At 38.6% G+C, this 19,071-nt stretch overlaps 1 protein-coding gene across 1 annotated transcript in view; it reads left to right on the forward strand.

Moving 5' to 3' along the window:
- ATP6V0A4 (ATPase H+ transporting V0 subunit a4) overlaps positions 1 to 19,071 on the forward strand; it is a 39,517-nt gene that overhangs the window by 16,460 nt on the left and 3,986 nt on the right. Inside the window, exons 10-18 of the mRNA XM_026693386.2 lie at positions 1,289 to 1,439; positions 4,628 to 4,767; positions 5,617 to 5,774; positions 6,749 to 6,842; positions 8,468 to 8,586; positions 9,792 to 10,008; positions 13,904 to 14,011; positions 16,764 to 16,895; positions 17,282 to 17,399. Of these exons, the coding sequence (XP_026549171.1) occupies positions 1,289 to 1,439; positions 4,628 to 4,767; positions 5,617 to 5,774; positions 6,749 to 6,842; positions 8,468 to 8,586; positions 9,792 to 10,008; positions 13,904 to 14,011; positions 16,764 to 16,895; positions 17,282 to 17,399 (1,237 nt within the window). The remainder of the gene's footprint in view (positions 1 to 1,288; positions 1,440 to 4,627; positions 4,768 to 5,616; positions 5,775 to 6,748; positions 6,843 to 8,467; positions 8,587 to 9,791; positions 10,009 to 13,903; positions 14,012 to 16,763; positions 16,896 to 17,281; positions 17,400 to 19,071) is intronic.

Here is a 19,071-nt window from a genome sequence, read left to right on the forward strand (position 1 = left end):
TGTCCAATCACATTTGGCCAATACAGAATTCTATTCTATTCTATTCTATTCTATTCTATTCTATTCTATTCTATTCTATTCTATTCTATTCTATTCTATTCTATTCTATTCTATTCTACTCTACTCTACTCTACTCTACTCTACTCTACTCTACGCTACTCTAGCTACTCTACTCTACTCTACTCTATTTCATAGTTATATAAGAAGGAGTAGGGTATAGCACAGTCAGACTTGTGAGATTCTGTTGTTACAACCAAATTTAGCAAATATACTTTTAACCTTTTTGGGGAGTTGTTTTCCAGATCTGGTCTGCTTAGACAAATAATTTATCTCAGTACACCAAATAATTTTTTTCATGACACAGAATAAGGGAAGATCTCCTGGTATCCAACTTCTTATCTCTGTTGGAAGTAGAAACACTACTGATATATACATTTTTCTATGTACTTAAAAGGGTTAAAGCTGGGATAACTAAATCTGGAATGAATGAATGAATGAATGAATGAATAAATAAATAAATAAATAAATAAATAAATAAATAAATAAATAAATAAATAAATAAATAAATGGGGTTATCTGTGCTAATTACTACGGTATTGGTTTCAGGAGCTCTCGAAAGTCTCTTTTTGTATATATACAAATACTGTAGATTGTTGTTATTAGTTCCCTGCTCTTTTTAGTCTTTGGTTATATGTCTTTCTTTTAGCCTGCTTTTCTCAGATTCTGATAATTTTTGATATTTGCAAATGTTTATTAAACATCAAACTAGCTAAATTGCTTAACATGTGAGTGGCCTGTGTATTTGCTTGGACAGACATGCAGGGATTCTGAGATTGTGTGCTGGACACAAATTAAACTAGAAATAGCCTGCAGTCATTTTCCAACGGTGAGGAAAGACTCCACAAATTCTCACTGACAGCTCCCTAAAAACTTTTGTTCCCATTATTCTTTGGTAAAGGCTACAGCTGTGGTTGTAATGTACAGCCAATTTTAACACTGTACTGTAAATGTATTCATTTAACTGTTTTGGTAACCTAAGACCCAGCCTGTTAAGATTCTAGGCAGTAGACCAGTGTTTTTCAACCTTGGCAACTTTAAGCGGTGTGGATTTCAACATTCAGAATTCCCTAGCCAGCATGCTGGCTGAGTAATTCTGGGAGTTGAAGTCCGCACAGCTTAAAGATGCCAAAATTGAGGAACACTGCAATAAATTAACACAAACATGGAGTTGGAAGAAATCATGGATGTAATCACTGCCTAATTCTAATCATTGTTGACTTGATCTCAGGAACGAAGTGGTTCTACAATCAACCCCATCCTGACTGCTATACAGACCAAGCTGGAACCTCCTACCTTTAACCGAACCAATAAATTCACTGCTGGATTCCAGGCCATTGTAGATGCATATGGTGTTGGGAATTATAGGGAGATTAATCCAGGTATATGGACTCTGGTTTATTTTTGATCCCTTTTTTTTAAGATAGCAGGTTTTCAGTAACTTTATTCCAAGGTCTTTATGCTGTTTGTTTCTTTTATGACAAATGTTGTTGTTGTTGTTAGTTGCAAAGTTGTGTCCAACCCATCGTGACCCCATGGACAACATTTCTCTAGCCCAAATGTATCCCCATGCTAATGATCATTTGGCACCTTTTGGGGGTAGATTTTTGACATATTTGGTCTTAGAAGAGAAGGTCAACCTACTCTCCAAAGCACCTGAAGGCAGGACAAGAAGCAATGGATGGGAACTAATCAAGGACAGAACTAACCTAGAACTAAGGAGAAATTTCCTGATAGTTATGACAATCAATCAGTGGAATGGCTTGCCTTCAGAAGTTGTGGGTGTTCTTATTACTGGAGGTTTTTAAAAAGAGACTGGCCAGCCCTTTGCCTGAAAGAGTATAGGGCCTCCTGATTGAGCAGTGGGTTGGACTAGAAAACCTCCAAAGTCTATTCCAACTCTGTGATTCTATTCTATCCTAATGGTTAAGGCACCAGGCCATGAGTTCATGTCCTGCCTTAGCCATGGAAAGCCAGCTGGGTGATCTTGGGCCAGTGGTTCTCTCTTAGTCCAACCCAGAGCTCCCAAACTTGGCAACTCTAAGACTTGTGGACTTCAACTCCCAGAATTTTCCAGCCAGCTGTGCTGGCTGAAGAATTCTGGGAATTGAAGTCCCCAAGTCTTAAAGCTGCCAAGTTTGGAAAGCTCTGGTCCAACTCATCTCACAGGGTTGTTGTGGGGAAAATAGGAGGAAGGTGTGATGGATATGTTTGCCGCCTTGAGTTATTTGTAAAAATAATAAAGGTGGGAAATAAACAATAAACAAACAAAATATTACCACCTAAAATACTGCTTCTGTTACAATATACATCCAATATATATCACAGGTAGAACTCAGAGCTACCGTGTTTCTCACATAATAAGGCCAGGCCTTATTTTTTTGACCCCCAAAAAACGGCTAGGGCGTCTTTTCGGGGTGACTTAGTTCTCCCCCCTTGCATCCTCGGGTGGGTGGGTGGGCGGTGACAGCTTGGATATTCGGGAGACCTTCGGGTTCGGGCCACCGTTGCTTTCCCTTCTCCCTTGCTGCCGCGGCGTTTGGCGCAGCCACGTGCGGCCAGTCAGGGCTCCTCCCTGCAACCGGAGCCCTGAGGAGACACCCAGCTCAGCGCTCCCGTCTTCCCTTTGCTTTGAAGGTAAAGCGGATTATTTTACAAAGCCTCCCCTGCCCGAGAGGGCAGCCCAACCCCACGTGGGAGGCTAATTTCCCGGGGCCTCTTCCGTTCCTCCTGACCTCCCTACACTGCGCGCCTCTGACGCGCCGCTCCCTTCAGCCCAGCGAGCTCTTCCACCTCAAAGAAAGGCCAGGCGGGCGGCTGCGGAGCAGTAGCAGCGGAGTCTGGGCCGCTCGCAGCGGAAACAGCCACCACCCGTAGCCCGAACGGAGCGCCTGAAGCTAAGTGTCTCCTCAGGGCTCCGGTTGCAGGGAGGAGCCCTGACTGGCCGCACGTGGCTGCACCAAACGCTGTGGCAGCAAGGGAGAAGGGCAGCAAGGAGAAGGGAGAAGCAACGGTGGAAGGTCTCCCGATAAGTGCCCCACCAACGCAGGCAGCACCATATCCGGGCATGCAACAAAAGTACTAACGACAAGCCCCCGCTCCCCCCCATTTCACATGTTTAATATGGGGCTTAATTTGGGGGAGGGGCTTAATTTGATTTTATGCCAATAAAACATGGTGGGGCTTCCTATTGGTGGAGGCCGTATTGTTGGAGAAACACGGTAGTCTAAATGAAATTCAGAATAAGCCCTTGAAACGTTATATTTTTAAAGGTCACTATAAATAACCAATATAGTAATAGACTGCCTGGAAGTAGATAAAGGACCTTTTTGTCTTTTTTTGCTTCTATAATTGTCAGAGGCAAAGATGGCAGGGTTTAGAAAACTTTGAGGATTAAAAATTTAAAAAGATTGAGAAGCCTTGATCTAAAAAGAGACACCTCCACACCTATTAAGTCCAGATCCTAAAATTATATGTTTTATCTGAAAACATTCAATTCCAGATATTCAGTACAATTGCCCATGTTCTATTTTATAGACGATAATCCTAATTGCCACTTATAATTCATTCTCTGCTTGGGGCATTTCAACCCAAAGGAAAACATGGTTTTAAATTAACAGCATTTCATTATTTTATGTGTATATGTGTATGTGTATGTATGTATGTATGCAATATGTGTATATGTGTGTGTATACATATATATGGAAAACTAGCATAATATACTGTGTAACAGTGCCATCTGTTGATTCCAACTGAGAAAGCATTTTAAAATTTTCATTGAAACTCAGAGCATTAGTCTCTGTTCAAGTTTTGGTTAAAAGATGGGTTGGTCCTTACTTAAGTTAGCAGGTTTATCTCTGATTCCCAATTGTAGTCAAATGTGTACTTTCTGCATCGATAGATAAGGAAAATGTTGAAGGGTTCTATTGCTTCTCAGAAGCTGGGAAACAGACGTCCAGTGTCAGGCAAAAGGGTTCTTCAATCCATACATTGAATTGGGAGGCTCTAAAAATTCCTCATCACATAAAAAAAACAAAGATGTTTGTGAATTGATGTAGAATCCCTTGCTTTTTGGGGTGGGTTGAGCAGAGAAATGTGATATTGTATTCCTGGCTCTTCTGGAGTGATCCTTAACAACAAGACTAAGCAGTCAATGCCTCCAACTATACTGGACTTCAGTTCTCCTAATTTCCAACCACAGAAACCATGATTTTTCAAATTAAATCAAACTAGTGCATTAGGTAAGGTATTAACCTGGAAATCAGGAGGCCATGACTTCTAGTCCCACCTTAGGCATGAAAAACTTGATGAGTGGCCTTGGCTCAGTCACTCTTTCTCAATCCAACTCACTTCACGAGGTTGTTGTTGTGGGAAAATAAGAGGAGGAAGGAGTATCGATACATTATCCACTTTGAGTTGTATATGACAAAAAAAAAAAGGCAGGATAACAATTACAAAAACTAAAGGTATCCATTTTTAAAAAAATGTCCTCTCATTGAAACATCAATTCATTGGCAATGTGTACATGTTTAACAAGTGATGTGACAGGTGTTTTTTTTCCTTCCCACAGCCCCCTTCACTATCATTACCTTCCCTTTTTTATTTGCGGTGATGTTTGGCGATTGTGGTCATGGTACAGTCATGCTGGGCTTTGCACTGTGGATGATCAGCAATGAGAAGTACTTTTTAGCTCAGAAAAGTGACAGTGAGGTAGGTGACTTAGGATGGTATCTCAATGCTTACAGCAAGCAGCACTCGAAGCGTTTTTATTTATTTATTTATTACCGGTATATTCTACTCTGCCCAATCTCTGAAATTTGTGAGATAGATTACAAAGTTATTTAAAGCATAAAATTTCTAATGATGTATTTTAAAATATTACAGAAAAAAACAAGCAATGAGAGGAAGCCAATCAACCAGTTATCAATTGTTAACAACCAGCTGATAACAAAGAAAAGATATTATTTATTAACTTTATGTGCCACACATCTCACTACCCAAAGTGACTTAAAATATAAAATATAAAACCGAGAGCAACCCTCTAGAAATGCCGAGAAATATCTTTATCCAGAACTGAAAAGATGTAAAAGGGCCAGTCATACTTCTTGGAGAGGCACTTCATAATCAGAGTCCCATATCTAAGCAGGCTTTCTTCTTCATCACCCCTCTCACTTCTCATGGTGAGAAGAAGGGTCTCCGAAGATGACTCATTTCTTTCCAAAGCACTAACTCAGGGGTCTTCAAACTTCTCAGCTTTAAGACTTGTGGACTTCAACTCCCCGAATTCCTCCTCCAGTCATGTTAGCTCAGAAATTCTGAGAGTTGAAGTCCACAAATCTTAAACTTGCCAAGTTTGAAGACCCTTGCAGTAAACAATAGGTGAAGAACTGTTTACGCAGATCTCTTCAATCTGATGCCTTCCCAGCTAGCAGGATCAGTTTGGGGAATTGATGTCCCCCATTTCTAGAAGACGCCAAATGGAGAAGGGTTCTGTAAATGAGGCTGCAGTAAACTTTGTTTCTCAATCATCCCTTGATTATATATAATATTCCTGTGCAGATCTGGGACATCTTTTTCAGTGGACGCTACTTGATCCTTCTCATGAGTATCTTCTCCATTTACACTGGCTTTATTTACAACGATTGCTTCTCCAAATCGCTCAACATATTTGGATCTTCCTGGCGTGTCCGACCCATGTATAACAATGGTGGATGGACGTAAGTGGTAAACAATGCTTGATAATTGCAGAACATAGCAGCTCAGTTTGCTCTTTTGTTTCACAACCTCTTTCTGAATTTATCCCTAATGATCTCTAGTGCAACATTTCATATTTCATAAAGGTCTTTAATCAGCAGCTGACTATGATTAAAAGCAAACAGGAAACAGTAGTTACTAAAAACTTCCCTTAGTTTGATTCAGAAAAGACATGGCTATAAAATACTGTATTTTTTTCTGAGCCAATTCTAAACTTTTGATTCTATCAAGCTCATAATAAAAGCAAAATAGATTTCTCAAATTATTCATAACCCCTAACCCACAAATATCTCTCTATGGATGCGGTGGTAGGAATTATAGGTCCCCGAGAGATCTGACCATGCTTATATTTAGGCATCTGAAAATTACTGACATGCTTAATATAATCTCCAGGACATCTGGTGTCCATATTCAGATGCAATGGAGAACTATTTTACAGGATCTCTAGAACATTCACTTTTAACCAACAAAGTGACAGAAACATATAAATTGAGGCCTGCCATGTTGTATCTTCTGCACTGCACTGCATCAAGAAACATTCCATATCTTTTCTTGTAATGAGTTATAGAGAAGAGTTCTTAAAGTCATCATACTCCAAACTTCATCAACCTCACTTAGGGAACAGGGTCAACATAGAGCAAAGTAGGATAGTTTATATGGTAATAGATAATATTGAAGATGTGAAGAGTGACTTTGGGCCCATTGATGAAAGAGCAAGCTGCTTCATCATAGGAAATGAAAGAATGTACACAAATTATATAAGCTGTTTAGTACAAAAAGTCACCTGTAACCCAAGCTGTCCGCATAGAAACTGCACAGCCAATGTTTTGGGCTTCAGTGTGTTTATATTGTTTTTTCTTACATTAGTTATTGTGAGAAAAGGCTATCACATCTCAGTGACAACCTAATAATTTAACATTTTTCTGTTCATCCACAGGGACGAAATTGTTCATGAGAGTGGTGTTCTGCAGTTAGATCCAAAAACAAAAGGTGTATATTCCGGAAACCCCTATCCTTTTGGAATTGATCCGGTAATAAGAAATACTTATTTGTCAATTAATAGGAAGAGAGAGAGATTGGGGTGAATGGTTGGGACTCCAATTTTGAAGGAAGAAGTCAGCAAAGGCAAAGGTACCTCAAAAGGTTTTCAAAGAGCCAAGACGGTTGTCTTCACTGTCTTTTTTTTTTAATACTACAGATATGTAAACAATTAAATTGCTACGGAAAAAGTAGGAAAATTCTGTGTATTGATTTTTTTAAAAAAATGACCCTTGGTGGGGAGGGGGAAAGAGAGAGGGGGTGGGAGGGAGAAAGTGAGAGAGGGACGGAGGGAGAAAGGGAGAGAGACATGGAGGGAGGGAGGAAGGGAGGGAGGGAGAGAGAGAGAGAGAGAGAGAGAGTCAGTCAGTCAGTCACAGGATATCAGTGCAGATGGCCTGCAGATGGCAGCATTGATGGCTATTCATCTTCCAAACTATTCCAGTATCCATCATAGAATGATAGAGTAGACCTGGCTGTGTCTCCACTTATTACAGAAATGGCCTGACTACAACACAGGTCGCCTTTCAGCTGGTTCATTCTTAAGAAGACTTATAAAATACAACTGGTAACTTAAAAATATTTCAGCAATACATCATACACAAATCTCTTCCCATCCCATATTTTGTGAATGTGTGAGGTCTTGAATACATTCTGGAAGAACCAGAAATCTAACATTTTTTTTGGAACTTTGAATAGCAACTTATGTTAGGCTGAAAGTTTTATCCCACACTTCATTATCCTCAACAAGACCTACTGAACTTTGGTTGAGATGCATTTTTATTTAAGTAGAGTTGATTGGCTAAGGACATAAATGGGAAGATCCTTAGCCCCTGAAAATGATATTTCTCAAGCACTTACTCCTAATTTGGAGAATATACATAGTTTCATCAGGGGTGGGATGCTACCAGTTCAGTTTGGTTTCTATAAAACCGGTAGCTCTGAAGAGCAGTTCACATCGAACCGGTTCACTGTGACAACCTTTTGGTCATCTGTTTGGCCCACCCGCCCACCTGGGCTCTTACCTGTCCTTTATTTCCTGCTTTTTCAACCTCAGTTGCTTTGCGCGCCACAGCTGAGGTTGAAAAAGCAGGAAGGAAGAGGATTTTCAAATGCTGCGCACCTGTGCGCAGCACTTGTCAGCTGTCCTGGTGGCAGAGCAGATGGTTTTTTTGCAAATGGTGTACATGTGCATGCAGCGCGCGTCAGGTGTGCGGGTATGTGAAGTGCGTGTGTGCGTGCAAAACGCACTTACACCAAACTGGTAGTAACACTGGTTGAATCCCAACCCTGAGTTTGATGTTTGTAGCCTATAGTATAGAATTCCTGGAAAAGCGTGACTGATTTTGAAAAAAAAAATGGATTTTTGTCCAAATAGAAGCAGAGGCATCTGTATTGTTATAATAATACAAAAATCAAATATTTAATGTTTTCTTTTTAAATAAAGTTATAATAATTGAACTATACAGGTTAATTAGGTTCCAATTCTTCACCCTAACAGAGTGATCTTCAATCACCTTTCTCTCTGTTTTTCCTCGGTGGTAAAAAGAAAGCAAGTATTTTACTTTAAGATTTCACTTGTCTTTTATTCTTTGCTTTCCTTATCTCTTTCTTTCAGATCTGGAATATTGCCGTCAATAAGCTGAATTTCTTGAACTCGTACAAAATGAAAATGTCTATCATCATGGGAATCACACACATGGTTTTTGGGGTCGTACTTAGTCTCTTCAATCATATGTAAGTATTAGTGACTTTACAGGCACAGCAAGTGTTTGGATGATATTCTACTGTAGCTGTCCAAATCCACTCCATCTAGATAACAGAGTGGTTGACTTCCCTTGGTCTTCCACATACTAATCTTTATGTTTCCTTACTCCTCCTTTTAGACTTGTTTTTTATATATCTTCTTATACACACACATGCATACACAAAGTTTTCACATTGTTTAGACCCTGAAATACATATTGTATGGTTTTTAATTGACTGTGCCTCACCCTTCTTATGGTAGTCTAAGGAACAAAAGTTTGTTTTGTTTTGATTGATCTTCTCTTTCACCAAATTTACTTTTCAATATCAACCAAAGGATGGAAAATAAAGCCTCCCAAATCCTTAGCAAACAAAAGCCGTGCTGATCCCAGTTGCTATGATGAGAGCATTATTTCTTTTATGCCATCCAGCATGGACTTTATTTGATTTCCATGCTCATAATAACTCTAGCTGGATGCCAATGGTAAATGTTTTGTGGGCATTGTAGTTCAAAACCTCCGAGGAGTACTAACTTTTTCCAGAGTAGGAAATCTTTGTGATTCAGATAGTGCAAGATTACAACTCCTAATAGTTCTGACTTCTGCAATACTGCCAGGGATGTTGGAAGATGGAACTTCTAGATGTCTACTGGTTCACCATAATCTCATTCCTTCCCCTGCTGAACAGTGTTATTGGCACCTGTGAGACTGTGAGCAAGGGATGAAAGCATGTGTTGTAATGTCACAATACCAATCCCATAATTTATGTGGTTGGACTTTTTTAAAAGAAATTTTCCCATAGATAATAAATACATTTAAAGAAAGAAAAATATAGTGAAGAAAAAGTGAAAAAGGAGAGGAAAAAGCAGAGAGAAAAGAAGATAGAAAAAAAAGGAAAAGAAAATGAAAGACTACAAAATATTACATATGTGTGTGGCTTCCAATCTTCATCTCGGCAATTATGCATACAATCCTAATCCAACTTTTCCCTCCAGGATTTCATTGCAATCCCCTATTCTACAACCACAAAATCATTTTCTTTCTTATGTTAAAAAAAAGCCCATAAAGAATTTCTCATCATTGATGGATTGTCTGTAATGACTTTTCTCTAATTCCCCCCACCCCCCAACACTATGCAATGGATATCTATATCCACCCCAGTAATATTTTCTTTCTCTTGTTTCATTATTTGCCTAGTTACTTCAAGCAAACTACCAACATTGTCCTGCAGTTCATTCCAGAGATGATCTTCATAATCTCCCTATTTGGTTACCTCGTCTTCATGATTATTTTCAAGTGGTGCCGATTTAATGTGTATAATGTCCAGGATGCTCCAAGCATCCTCATTCACTTTATCAATATGTTTATGTTTAGCTACGATGATGCAACAAATCCTCCTTTATACGAGCATCAGGTATAAATGTCTATGGAGTTTCTCAATCATCCAGGTCATGGTTGTCCCAAAGGTGTTTTTTTCAAGAGGCAACTGGACTTTCTGGTTTTTCTTTGAAGACATTTCGCTTCTCATCCAAGAAGCTTCTTTAGCGCTTGGATGAGAAGCAAAACATCTTCAAAGAAAAACCAGAAAGTCCAGTTGCCTCTTGAAAGAAAAACACCTTCAGGACAAAATGTTTCATCTTCAACTAAGAGTATCAAATGAAATCTGTCATTACAGTTAAGAGTGGCTTTACTAGATGCACCTGTTAGTTATGATTCAGTCCTACTCATTTCAGCACACCTATTTAAAGGTGGAGGGATTTGGGATTATCATCTCTTGTTGTTTTCAAGGAAGTGCATTTCAGTCAATCAGAGAGCAAATTTATTATACAGGTAGTCCTCAACATAATTGAGCCCCAAATTTCTATTGTTAAGTGAGTTTTGCCCCCATTTTACAATTTTTCTTGACACAGTTATTACATGAATCATTGCAGTTGATAAGTTAGTAATCTGGTTGTTAAGTGAATCTGGCTTCCCCATTGACTGTGATCTTGGGACACAGCAATGGTCATTGCTAAGCATCTGAATTTTGATTACATGACCATGGGGAATGGGGATACTAAAAAGGTTATAACTGTGAAAAATGGTCATAAGTCACTTTTTTCAATGCTGTTGTAACTTTGAATGGTCACTAAATGAACTGTTGTAAGTTGAGGACTACCTGTACATATGGAGGAGAAAATATTTATTTTTAAAATGGTAGCTTCTGTTAATCCATGTTTTCCCTGAGATACAACCTTGTATTGTGTTAGGAGCAAATACTGAAGTTAACTGATTTAAACTCAAAAAGAAATTCAGTCCATTTTCTTTACAGAGACAGGTTATCACATGGTGATGTCTCTAAACAATATTTTGTATCATATTTCTGTTAAGTTAATCCTAACATAGTAGTTCGTATGATATAATATCTCACTTTAGAATTATTACAAATACATCTTGTATTTTGAAGTTTGAAAATGTTCAGGCTTATGAATGTTTAGCTTCTATATGTTCTATATGTTTAGCTTCTATATGTCTTTAAGCTTCTATATGTTTGAATTCATTCCTCCTGTTTGTGAGGCAATCTTGTTTTCCCCTTTATCAAATTAGAGATTAGGGCTGTGCACATTATAAAAACAATTAGGAACAGCTCTCAGGAACTTAAGTGAATGCAAGCACAGTATTTCTTTGCTTCTAATTAAAAGACCATGTCCTTTCTCAGGCTCCATGCAAAAGGTGTTGCTGCTTTAAGAAGTCAACTTATTGCAGCTACTTTAATGAAAAATGGGGAGAAGCAGTGCTTGAATAAAGTCCAAAGTTCCTTCTCTGAATGAGTCCTAAAATAATGTTCATATGAAACCCTAAATAATTATTAGCAATGTTTAGCCAATCTGTTTGGTCATTAGCTTAGACATGTGAGACAGAAGTTGGGAATATATTTCATCTTGGCCAAATAATCTTAAATGAAAATATAATACAATTTTTAAAAAATGGGAAATCTTTTTTGAAAAATGACTGTCTGGCACAGTCATTTCCCAGGGTAATTTTCTGTTGTTTAGAATACCTTTCTGAAATATATGTTTTTTTTAAAAAAGCATTATCTCTGGTCTAAAGTTTGCTTTAAATCATAATAGATCTTCTGTGCAACACGTAGGAAAACTAGACATAGGAAAACTAGAAACTTCAGACAAAGAGCAGATTTTATTCATGTCAGCATGAGTGGAGAGGAAGAGAAGCAAAAAAAAAAATCACACAAATGTCTTAGGGTGCATTTTGCGTTACATGTCTGGCCACAAGCACATAATGGCAGCATCTGTGTGATGATGCTATTGTCCACATGCTGTTATTTTGGTGTTATGGTAGTTTGTTATAGGCAGTGCTGCAGATAAGCATTCAGTATTATAATGCAGACATATTGTAATAGCAAAATAGATACTAATTCAAGTGCGTAGATATATTCCCTGGGGCCACATATCAGGTTGGGTCTTGGCTTATTTTATAGTAAAACCCAGCATGGATAGCTTGTCTTGTGTTGTCAAGTTGCCGTGAGGTGACTCAACAATTTTTCAATTGCTGCAGTTTCACTGTTGTTTTCAATAATCTATTTTTAATCTATATTTATTGTTAGCGGCTTCGAGTTATTTGTTAAGATGAGCATCTATACAAATTTGTTAAATGACTTAAGTCGAGCAAGTATCTGGATTTTCACATAAAATGTAAATCCAAACAAATGGCTTACAGTGAAACTAACCAAAATTTGGCAATCTTTATATAATGCAGAAATAAATAGAAAATCTGCATTCACAAAATCAAAACCAACAAAATACTTTATAATTTTAAAGCATTATGTCTTATGGAAGGCCAGACTCAAAGAAACATTATTTATCATAAAAACTCAGATTATTTAGCTGGCTTTGGAATCAGTAGCAAAATGGTTGGCTAAATAGCTGGCTACAAGACTGGGCAGCTGGTATATAATCCTTCACTTACCTGCAGCCTGGATGGTTTAGACCATTAATTATGTTTGTAAAAAAATAGATATTTCAGATCTAATAGGTTTTAAATACACAGAAGCTATAAAGTGATTGTTTAGAGCATGGTTATCAAATAGCCTGTCTCAAAGACATCACTGAAACTGAAGGATAATAATTTAGGCCTGGATATAGAATTAGCATTGCATAGAGAGAAAGAGGGAGAGAGAGAAAAATAAGTCAGACAGCACATATTTTTAAACGCAGATGACGAATTGGGTTGTTTACTTACTCAAGGGCAAAATTGTAGTCAGTTTGCTATCTTTGTCTAACCATCTTGCATTCTCTTGAAGCAAACTCAGTATCATTTCTGTTCACTTGCAGCTGGGAATGTCAAATTGGAAGGGAAATAATTTTCTTTGTCTCAGTGGTATTCATGGGAAGGGTTCAAAAATCAAAATGGCCTCCCCAACTGCATGAACGAAATCCCTGCCTCTTGTTTATGCGTACTGTACAACATATTATTAAAAAGGCAGGATCATACAACCAGTTGCTTAATTGTTGTGGAACCTCCTTCCTACCCCCTGTGAACACGCATGCCCAATTTCTATTTAAAACGTATATTGTAACTCCTTATACATGATTAATTTATTCCTTCCGGAAGAGGCTGACTTGAGAAACCTTTCTCATTCTGACCATTCTGAGCTATCTCTTGATCTCAGCTATTGCACACAAGTATCTAGGTGTTAACCTCATTGGAAAAGTCATAATTTAAAATAGTATATCTAGTATATCCAGACGTCCACTAGATGGCAGCAAAGAGTTAGTGTTTTGTATTATTGTTGTTTTTGTTGTTGTTGTTGTATTGTATTTTGCTGCCATCTAATGACTACTCTGATTTTTGCATCCCAGTTGTAGCAAGGTATCTTTTGTCTGCTTGTTCAACAAACCATGATAGCTTAGCGCAACTCTCATACCATATAGAAGCTATTTTTGTATGAAAATATGGCATAAGGCCCAGCTGGGCATTTAAATATTCCGGCCACATTGTGAGTAAAGGTTCCCCATCTGATACTTTTCTGCAAATAAAATCACACTTCAGTAAGAAACACTCATGCAATTAGCTGCAGCCAGATCATTCTGGTTTTCTCATAGAAGTATCATATGATTTTAGGGAAACAGAAATGTCTTTCAAGTAATTATTAATAGGTGTAAAAGAAGGCTGGAGCCTGCAAATCTTTGATATGGAAAGATTTCACATGTTGCACCAGCCATTATTTCTTTAGATGTGGTTTGTTGATTAGTTGGGTTTATTTGGGTTAGAGCGTTGTATGATAGTATCAATTCTTTCTTTTCCCCTAGCAAGAAGTTCAAACTTTCCTGGTCATTTTCGCCTTGATTGCCATACCTTGGATGCTTCTGATTCAGCCTTTTATTATCCGAGCCAAGCACCAGAAAGCTCAGAATAGGGTAAGGAAAAAGGTCTCTTCTGCCAAGGGATTGCCAAATAAATAAAGACAGAAGACGGGGGCAAAAATGTCATAGAAACATTGAATTGTACAGTTGGAAAGCATCGCAAGAACCTTGCAAGCCAACCTTTTGCACTGTCCGGGGAAAAACAGATTAAGTAATCAATGACAGGTGAAAATCAATCCTGTTCTTAAAAACTTTCAGAGGTGAGGAACCCACAGCTTCTGTAAGAAAATTGTTCCACTGTTGTCCAAATCTTATCCTCGGGAAGTTTTTCTTTTATATTTAAATGAAATCTAGGTAACTCCTTATATTAGAACATAGAATAACAGGGTTGGAAGGGGGTTTTGTCCAACACCTTGCTCAAGCAGGAGACCCTCTGGACAAATGATTCTCTAATCTCTTTTTCTTGAAAACCTCCAGTGATGGAGCACACACAACTTCTGGAGGGAAGCCATTTTACTGATTAATTATTCTCACTGTAAGGAAGTTTCCCTTTAGTTCTAGATTGGAATTCTCTTTAATGAACTTCCACTTATTACTTCTTATCTTGCCCTCAGGTGCTTTGGAGAATAGATTGACCCTCTCTTCTCTGCAAAAGCCCCTCAAGCAGGGGTGGGATTCTACCAGTTTGCACCTATTCGCTAGAACCAGTTGTTAACATTCTAATTAGTTCAGAGAACCGGTTGTTAAAAGAAATTACTGGCCTAATCCTGTAAGGAAGGCAGGAAGGAAACATTCTGGTGTTGCTTACAGAAACTGCCTCTCCATTAACCCTTATTACATTCTTGGCAGGACTAGACTTCCTGTCTCAGGAACTTCTCTGGAGTTTTCTTTTTCCCTCCTTTGCTGGTGCTTTGCTTGTGTGGAGTGACCATTCAAAGTTACAATGGCACTGAAAAAAGTGACTTATGACCGTTTTTCACATTTACGACTGTTGCAGCATCCCCACAGTCATGAGAGGCCAGGCGAGGAGATGCGTGCCTCGATGTGAGTGATGCTGAGTTGGCCACACCCATACAATAACATGACCACCAAGCCACGCCCACCCAGTCACATGACCACCAAGCCATGTCACCAACTAAGACATGCCCACAGAACCAGTTGTTAAAAAATTTGAACCCCACCCCTGCCCTCAAGTATTGGAAGACAGCTATCATGCCACTCTAGTCCTTCTCTTTCTAAAATAGACATACTTAGTTCCCACAAGTGTTAGTTGTATGGGTTAGCCTCCACATACCTCATCGTCTTTGTTGCTCTTCTCTGTACTCTTTCTAGAGCCTCAAAATCTTTTTTGTATCGTGGTGACCAGAACTGGATACAGTATTCCAAATGTGGTCTTACTAGTGCAGTATAAAGTGATACTATCGCTCTGCTGATGCACTGGCTTTTTTGCCACTGCTGGCTCACACGTAAGTGGCTGTGCACCAGAACAACTAGATCCCCCTTGCAATTACTGCTGTTGACCAGGTATCACTTATTTTATACCTGTGCATTTAGGCATTCTTGCCTAAATGCAGGTAGAGCCTTGTTTTTTTCCCCACAGCAACAAAGATGATAGGGGACTGGAGGCTAAAACATATGAAGAATGGTGAAGAACGGTTGCAGGAACTGGGTATGTCTAGTCTAATGAAAAGAAGGACTAGGGGAGACCTGAAAGCAGTGTTCCAATATCTCAGGCACTGCCACAAAGAAGAGGGAGTCAAGCTATTCTCCAAAGGGCAGGACAAGAAGCAATGGGTGGAAACTAATCAAGGAGAGAAGCAACTTAGAACTAAGGATAAATTTCCTGACAGTTAGAACAATTAATCAGTGGAACAACTTGCTTGCAGAAGTTGTAAATGCTCCAACACTGGAAGTTTTTAAGAAGACATTAGATAACCATTTGTCTGAAGTGGTGTAGGGTTTCCTGCCTAAGCAGGGGGTTGGACTAGAAGACCTCCAAGGTCCCTTCCAACTCTGCTATTCTATTCTATTCTATTCCTGAACATTCCTGAGAATGATTTTAAAAAATCATTTTTTTCATACTTCAGATTTCTTCTTTTTACCCTTTGCTGAACCTACTCTATCCTGTCAAGTTGGAATCTTTCTTCCTCTTAGGAAAACTTCTGATTTTTTTCAATAGAAAGAGTTAAACTTGTACAGGCTCAGACATAATGTCACAATATAGTATTCAATCTATCATAATTGGGTCAAGGTCATAAGTATCTGAACAAATACCATTAAATACCATTGTGAATAACTGCCAAATCAGGATCTGATGTATGAACAGGATGTCTGATGTCTGCCAGTTTGCAAACAATAAGAACTGGGGAAACTTTTTAAAATGTTACATCTAAACCAATAACTGTGACATGATTTTATTCCATTTTTTAAAAAACTGCTACTACAAAAGAGCAGAGAAGATAGGGGAACTGCAGAAACCATGGCTTGCTTGTGTGTTTGGAACATAAATTATGACTTGCATACATTCCAGTCAGAGCAAGCCAAAATATTCTGCATTGTATGTGACCCAGTACATAGAAACGAGTACAGAAGGTTGTGATCAGAGTTGGCTAGAATACAATAGGTCATATAGTATTTGTAGTGTGAATTATAGGGAGGTATCTTACACCAAATCAGAACATAATCCCAAATCTGTCTTCACTGGCTAGCAGAAGCTCTCCCATGATTCCAGGAAGGGCATGCATGTTGGGAACCCAAAGGATTATTACTGAATGCTGATAATCAGTCTCTGTTGATTTCTCTTAAGTTGGCTTCATCAAGTCTGTCAGAAAGTCCTACTGGTGATATCGAAGTAGAGATCATGGACTCCAACAACTCTGAGAAAACAAACCAAGAAGTTGATAGCGGTGGAGGCCATGGAGGCCATGACCATGAAGAAGTAAGATGTAGGAGTTGGAAGATTTAAAGAAAGGGACAGTGCAATAGCTCAACAAATGTAGTATAATTTGGTGGTAGTGTGTATGTGAAGAGAAAGGGGGAAATGCTTAAAACTTTTTGGCGGTCCATGGAACTCATTTACAATTTATTTAGAACTCATTTAAGTTTCTAGATGTAGTGCTGTTTAGCATCCATCTACTGTTTCTAGATTTAGTGGTGTTTAGAATAAACTGACTGAAATCAATAGGAAAATATAATAAAAATAATAATAAAATTGAAAAATAGCTAAATCAAGTTCCACTTAATTGCAGTACAATAGAAATGCAAAACTCTATAGGAGTATTTAACCTTATTTTCTTTTTTTTCCCCCTAAAAACTTTATTGCAGTTCAACTTTGGAGACATCTGCGTGCACCAGGCAATCCACACCATTGAATATTGCTTGGGTTGCATTTCCAATACAGCTTCCTATCTCCGGCTTTGGGCACTTAGCTTGGCTCATGCACGTGAGTTTGCAGCTACTGATCCTCTTGCCTATAAGAGCCATGTTGGTGCAGTGGTTAGAATGCAGTACTGCAGGCTACTTCTGCTATCTGCCATCTGACTGCAATTTGGCAGTTCAAATCTCACCTGCTCAAGATTGAATCAGCTTTCCATTCTTCCAAGGTCGGTAAAATGAGGACCCAGATTGTTGGGGGCAATATGCTAATTCTGTAAGTTGCTTAGAGAGGGCTGTAAAGCACTGTGAAGCAGTATATAAGTCTAAGTGCTATTGCTATGAGAAATAGTTGGTTGGGCCATATTTGGTATCCACTCAGAACAGCCTTCACCAACCTTGTGCCCACTGATGGTTTGTGTTGTAGTTCCCCAGGCATCATGGACATTGATTATGCTAGATGGGCGTGATGGAAGTTGGATAGCACCAGGTTAGAGAAGATTCTGAATAATCTCTTTTCATCAGGGTTGTAACCTTTTCAACCAAAGATTTTAATTATGTTTTTATAGTTTGCTGATTCCTTCAAGATACCAATTAGGTCCTTCTTTTAAGGTCACAAGTAGAGAGGTTTGTTGTAACATTGCCCTTGAAATGTACCTCGATGTTGCAGTTGTAGGAAAGCACTGGTCCAGGGATCTAGACTTCATCTAGTTTAGTCACAATGACAAAGAAAACTTGCATCAGTTCCGGGAAGTGAGGGAGCAGCTGCAAAGCACTAAGCAATGTAAAATTAAAACTGGAAAATGTTGAGTCCACTTAAAGTTTGCAGATTAGGACCAAATTGGATTACCTTGAGCTCTGTTGTGATTCTGTCAATTTTTTCCCCAAAGATATTTCTGCACTTTGGTTCTTGGCAATTTTATTCCATGTTCCTAGTTGTAGGAATTATGTCCTTCCTGATAAGTGTTTTTCCGGGAAAACCGGTCTATCAGGACAACCTGGTCTACCCAAATATGGGATGGAGTATACTGCTTCCAATTTCATCTTTTATTTATTTATTTTTTATTTATTTATTTGATTTGCCAATTGTTTACAAGATAATAAGTATAAATGTATACATAGTTGTGAATACATGAAATGGGTACATATAAGAAAAATAAAAGAATAAGAGAAACAATAGGACAGGGACGGTAGGCACGTTGGTGCGCTTATGCACGCCCCCTACAGACCTCTTAAGAAAGGGGTGAGGTCAATAGTAGACAGTCTAAGGTTAAAGTTTTTGGGGTTTGGGGAAGAAACTACAGAGTCGGGTAGAGTATTCCAGACATTGACCACTCTATTGCTGAAGTCGTATTTCCTGCAATCAAGTTTGGTGCGGTTTACTTTGAGTTTGTATCTATTGTGTGCTCTTGTGTTGTTATGGTTGAAGCTGAAGTATTCATTGACAGGTAGGACATTGCAATGTATGATTTTATATACCATGCTTAAGTCAGACCGAAGACGGCGTAATTCAAGGTTTTCAAGTTCTAGAATTTCAAGTCTGGTGGCATAAGGTATTCTACAACGAGTAGAGGAGTGGAGAACTCTTCTTGTGAAATATTTCTGGACTTTCTCAATTGTGCTAATATCAGATACGTAGTGTGGGTTCCAGACTGATGAACTGTATTCGAGTATTGGTCTAGCAAATGTTTTGTATGCTCTGGTTAGTAGTGTGATATTACCAGAGAAAAAGCTACGTAGGA

The sequence above is a fragment of the Notechis scutatus genome, chromosome 6, assembly GCF_049901735.1.
Source record: "Notechis scutatus isolate UNSWTSFEM ecotype Mainland chromosome 6, rNotScu1.2, whole genome shotgun sequence".
Taxonomy (NCBI): domain Eukaryota; kingdom Metazoa; phylum Chordata; class Lepidosauria; order Squamata; family Elapidae; genus Notechis; species Notechis scutatus.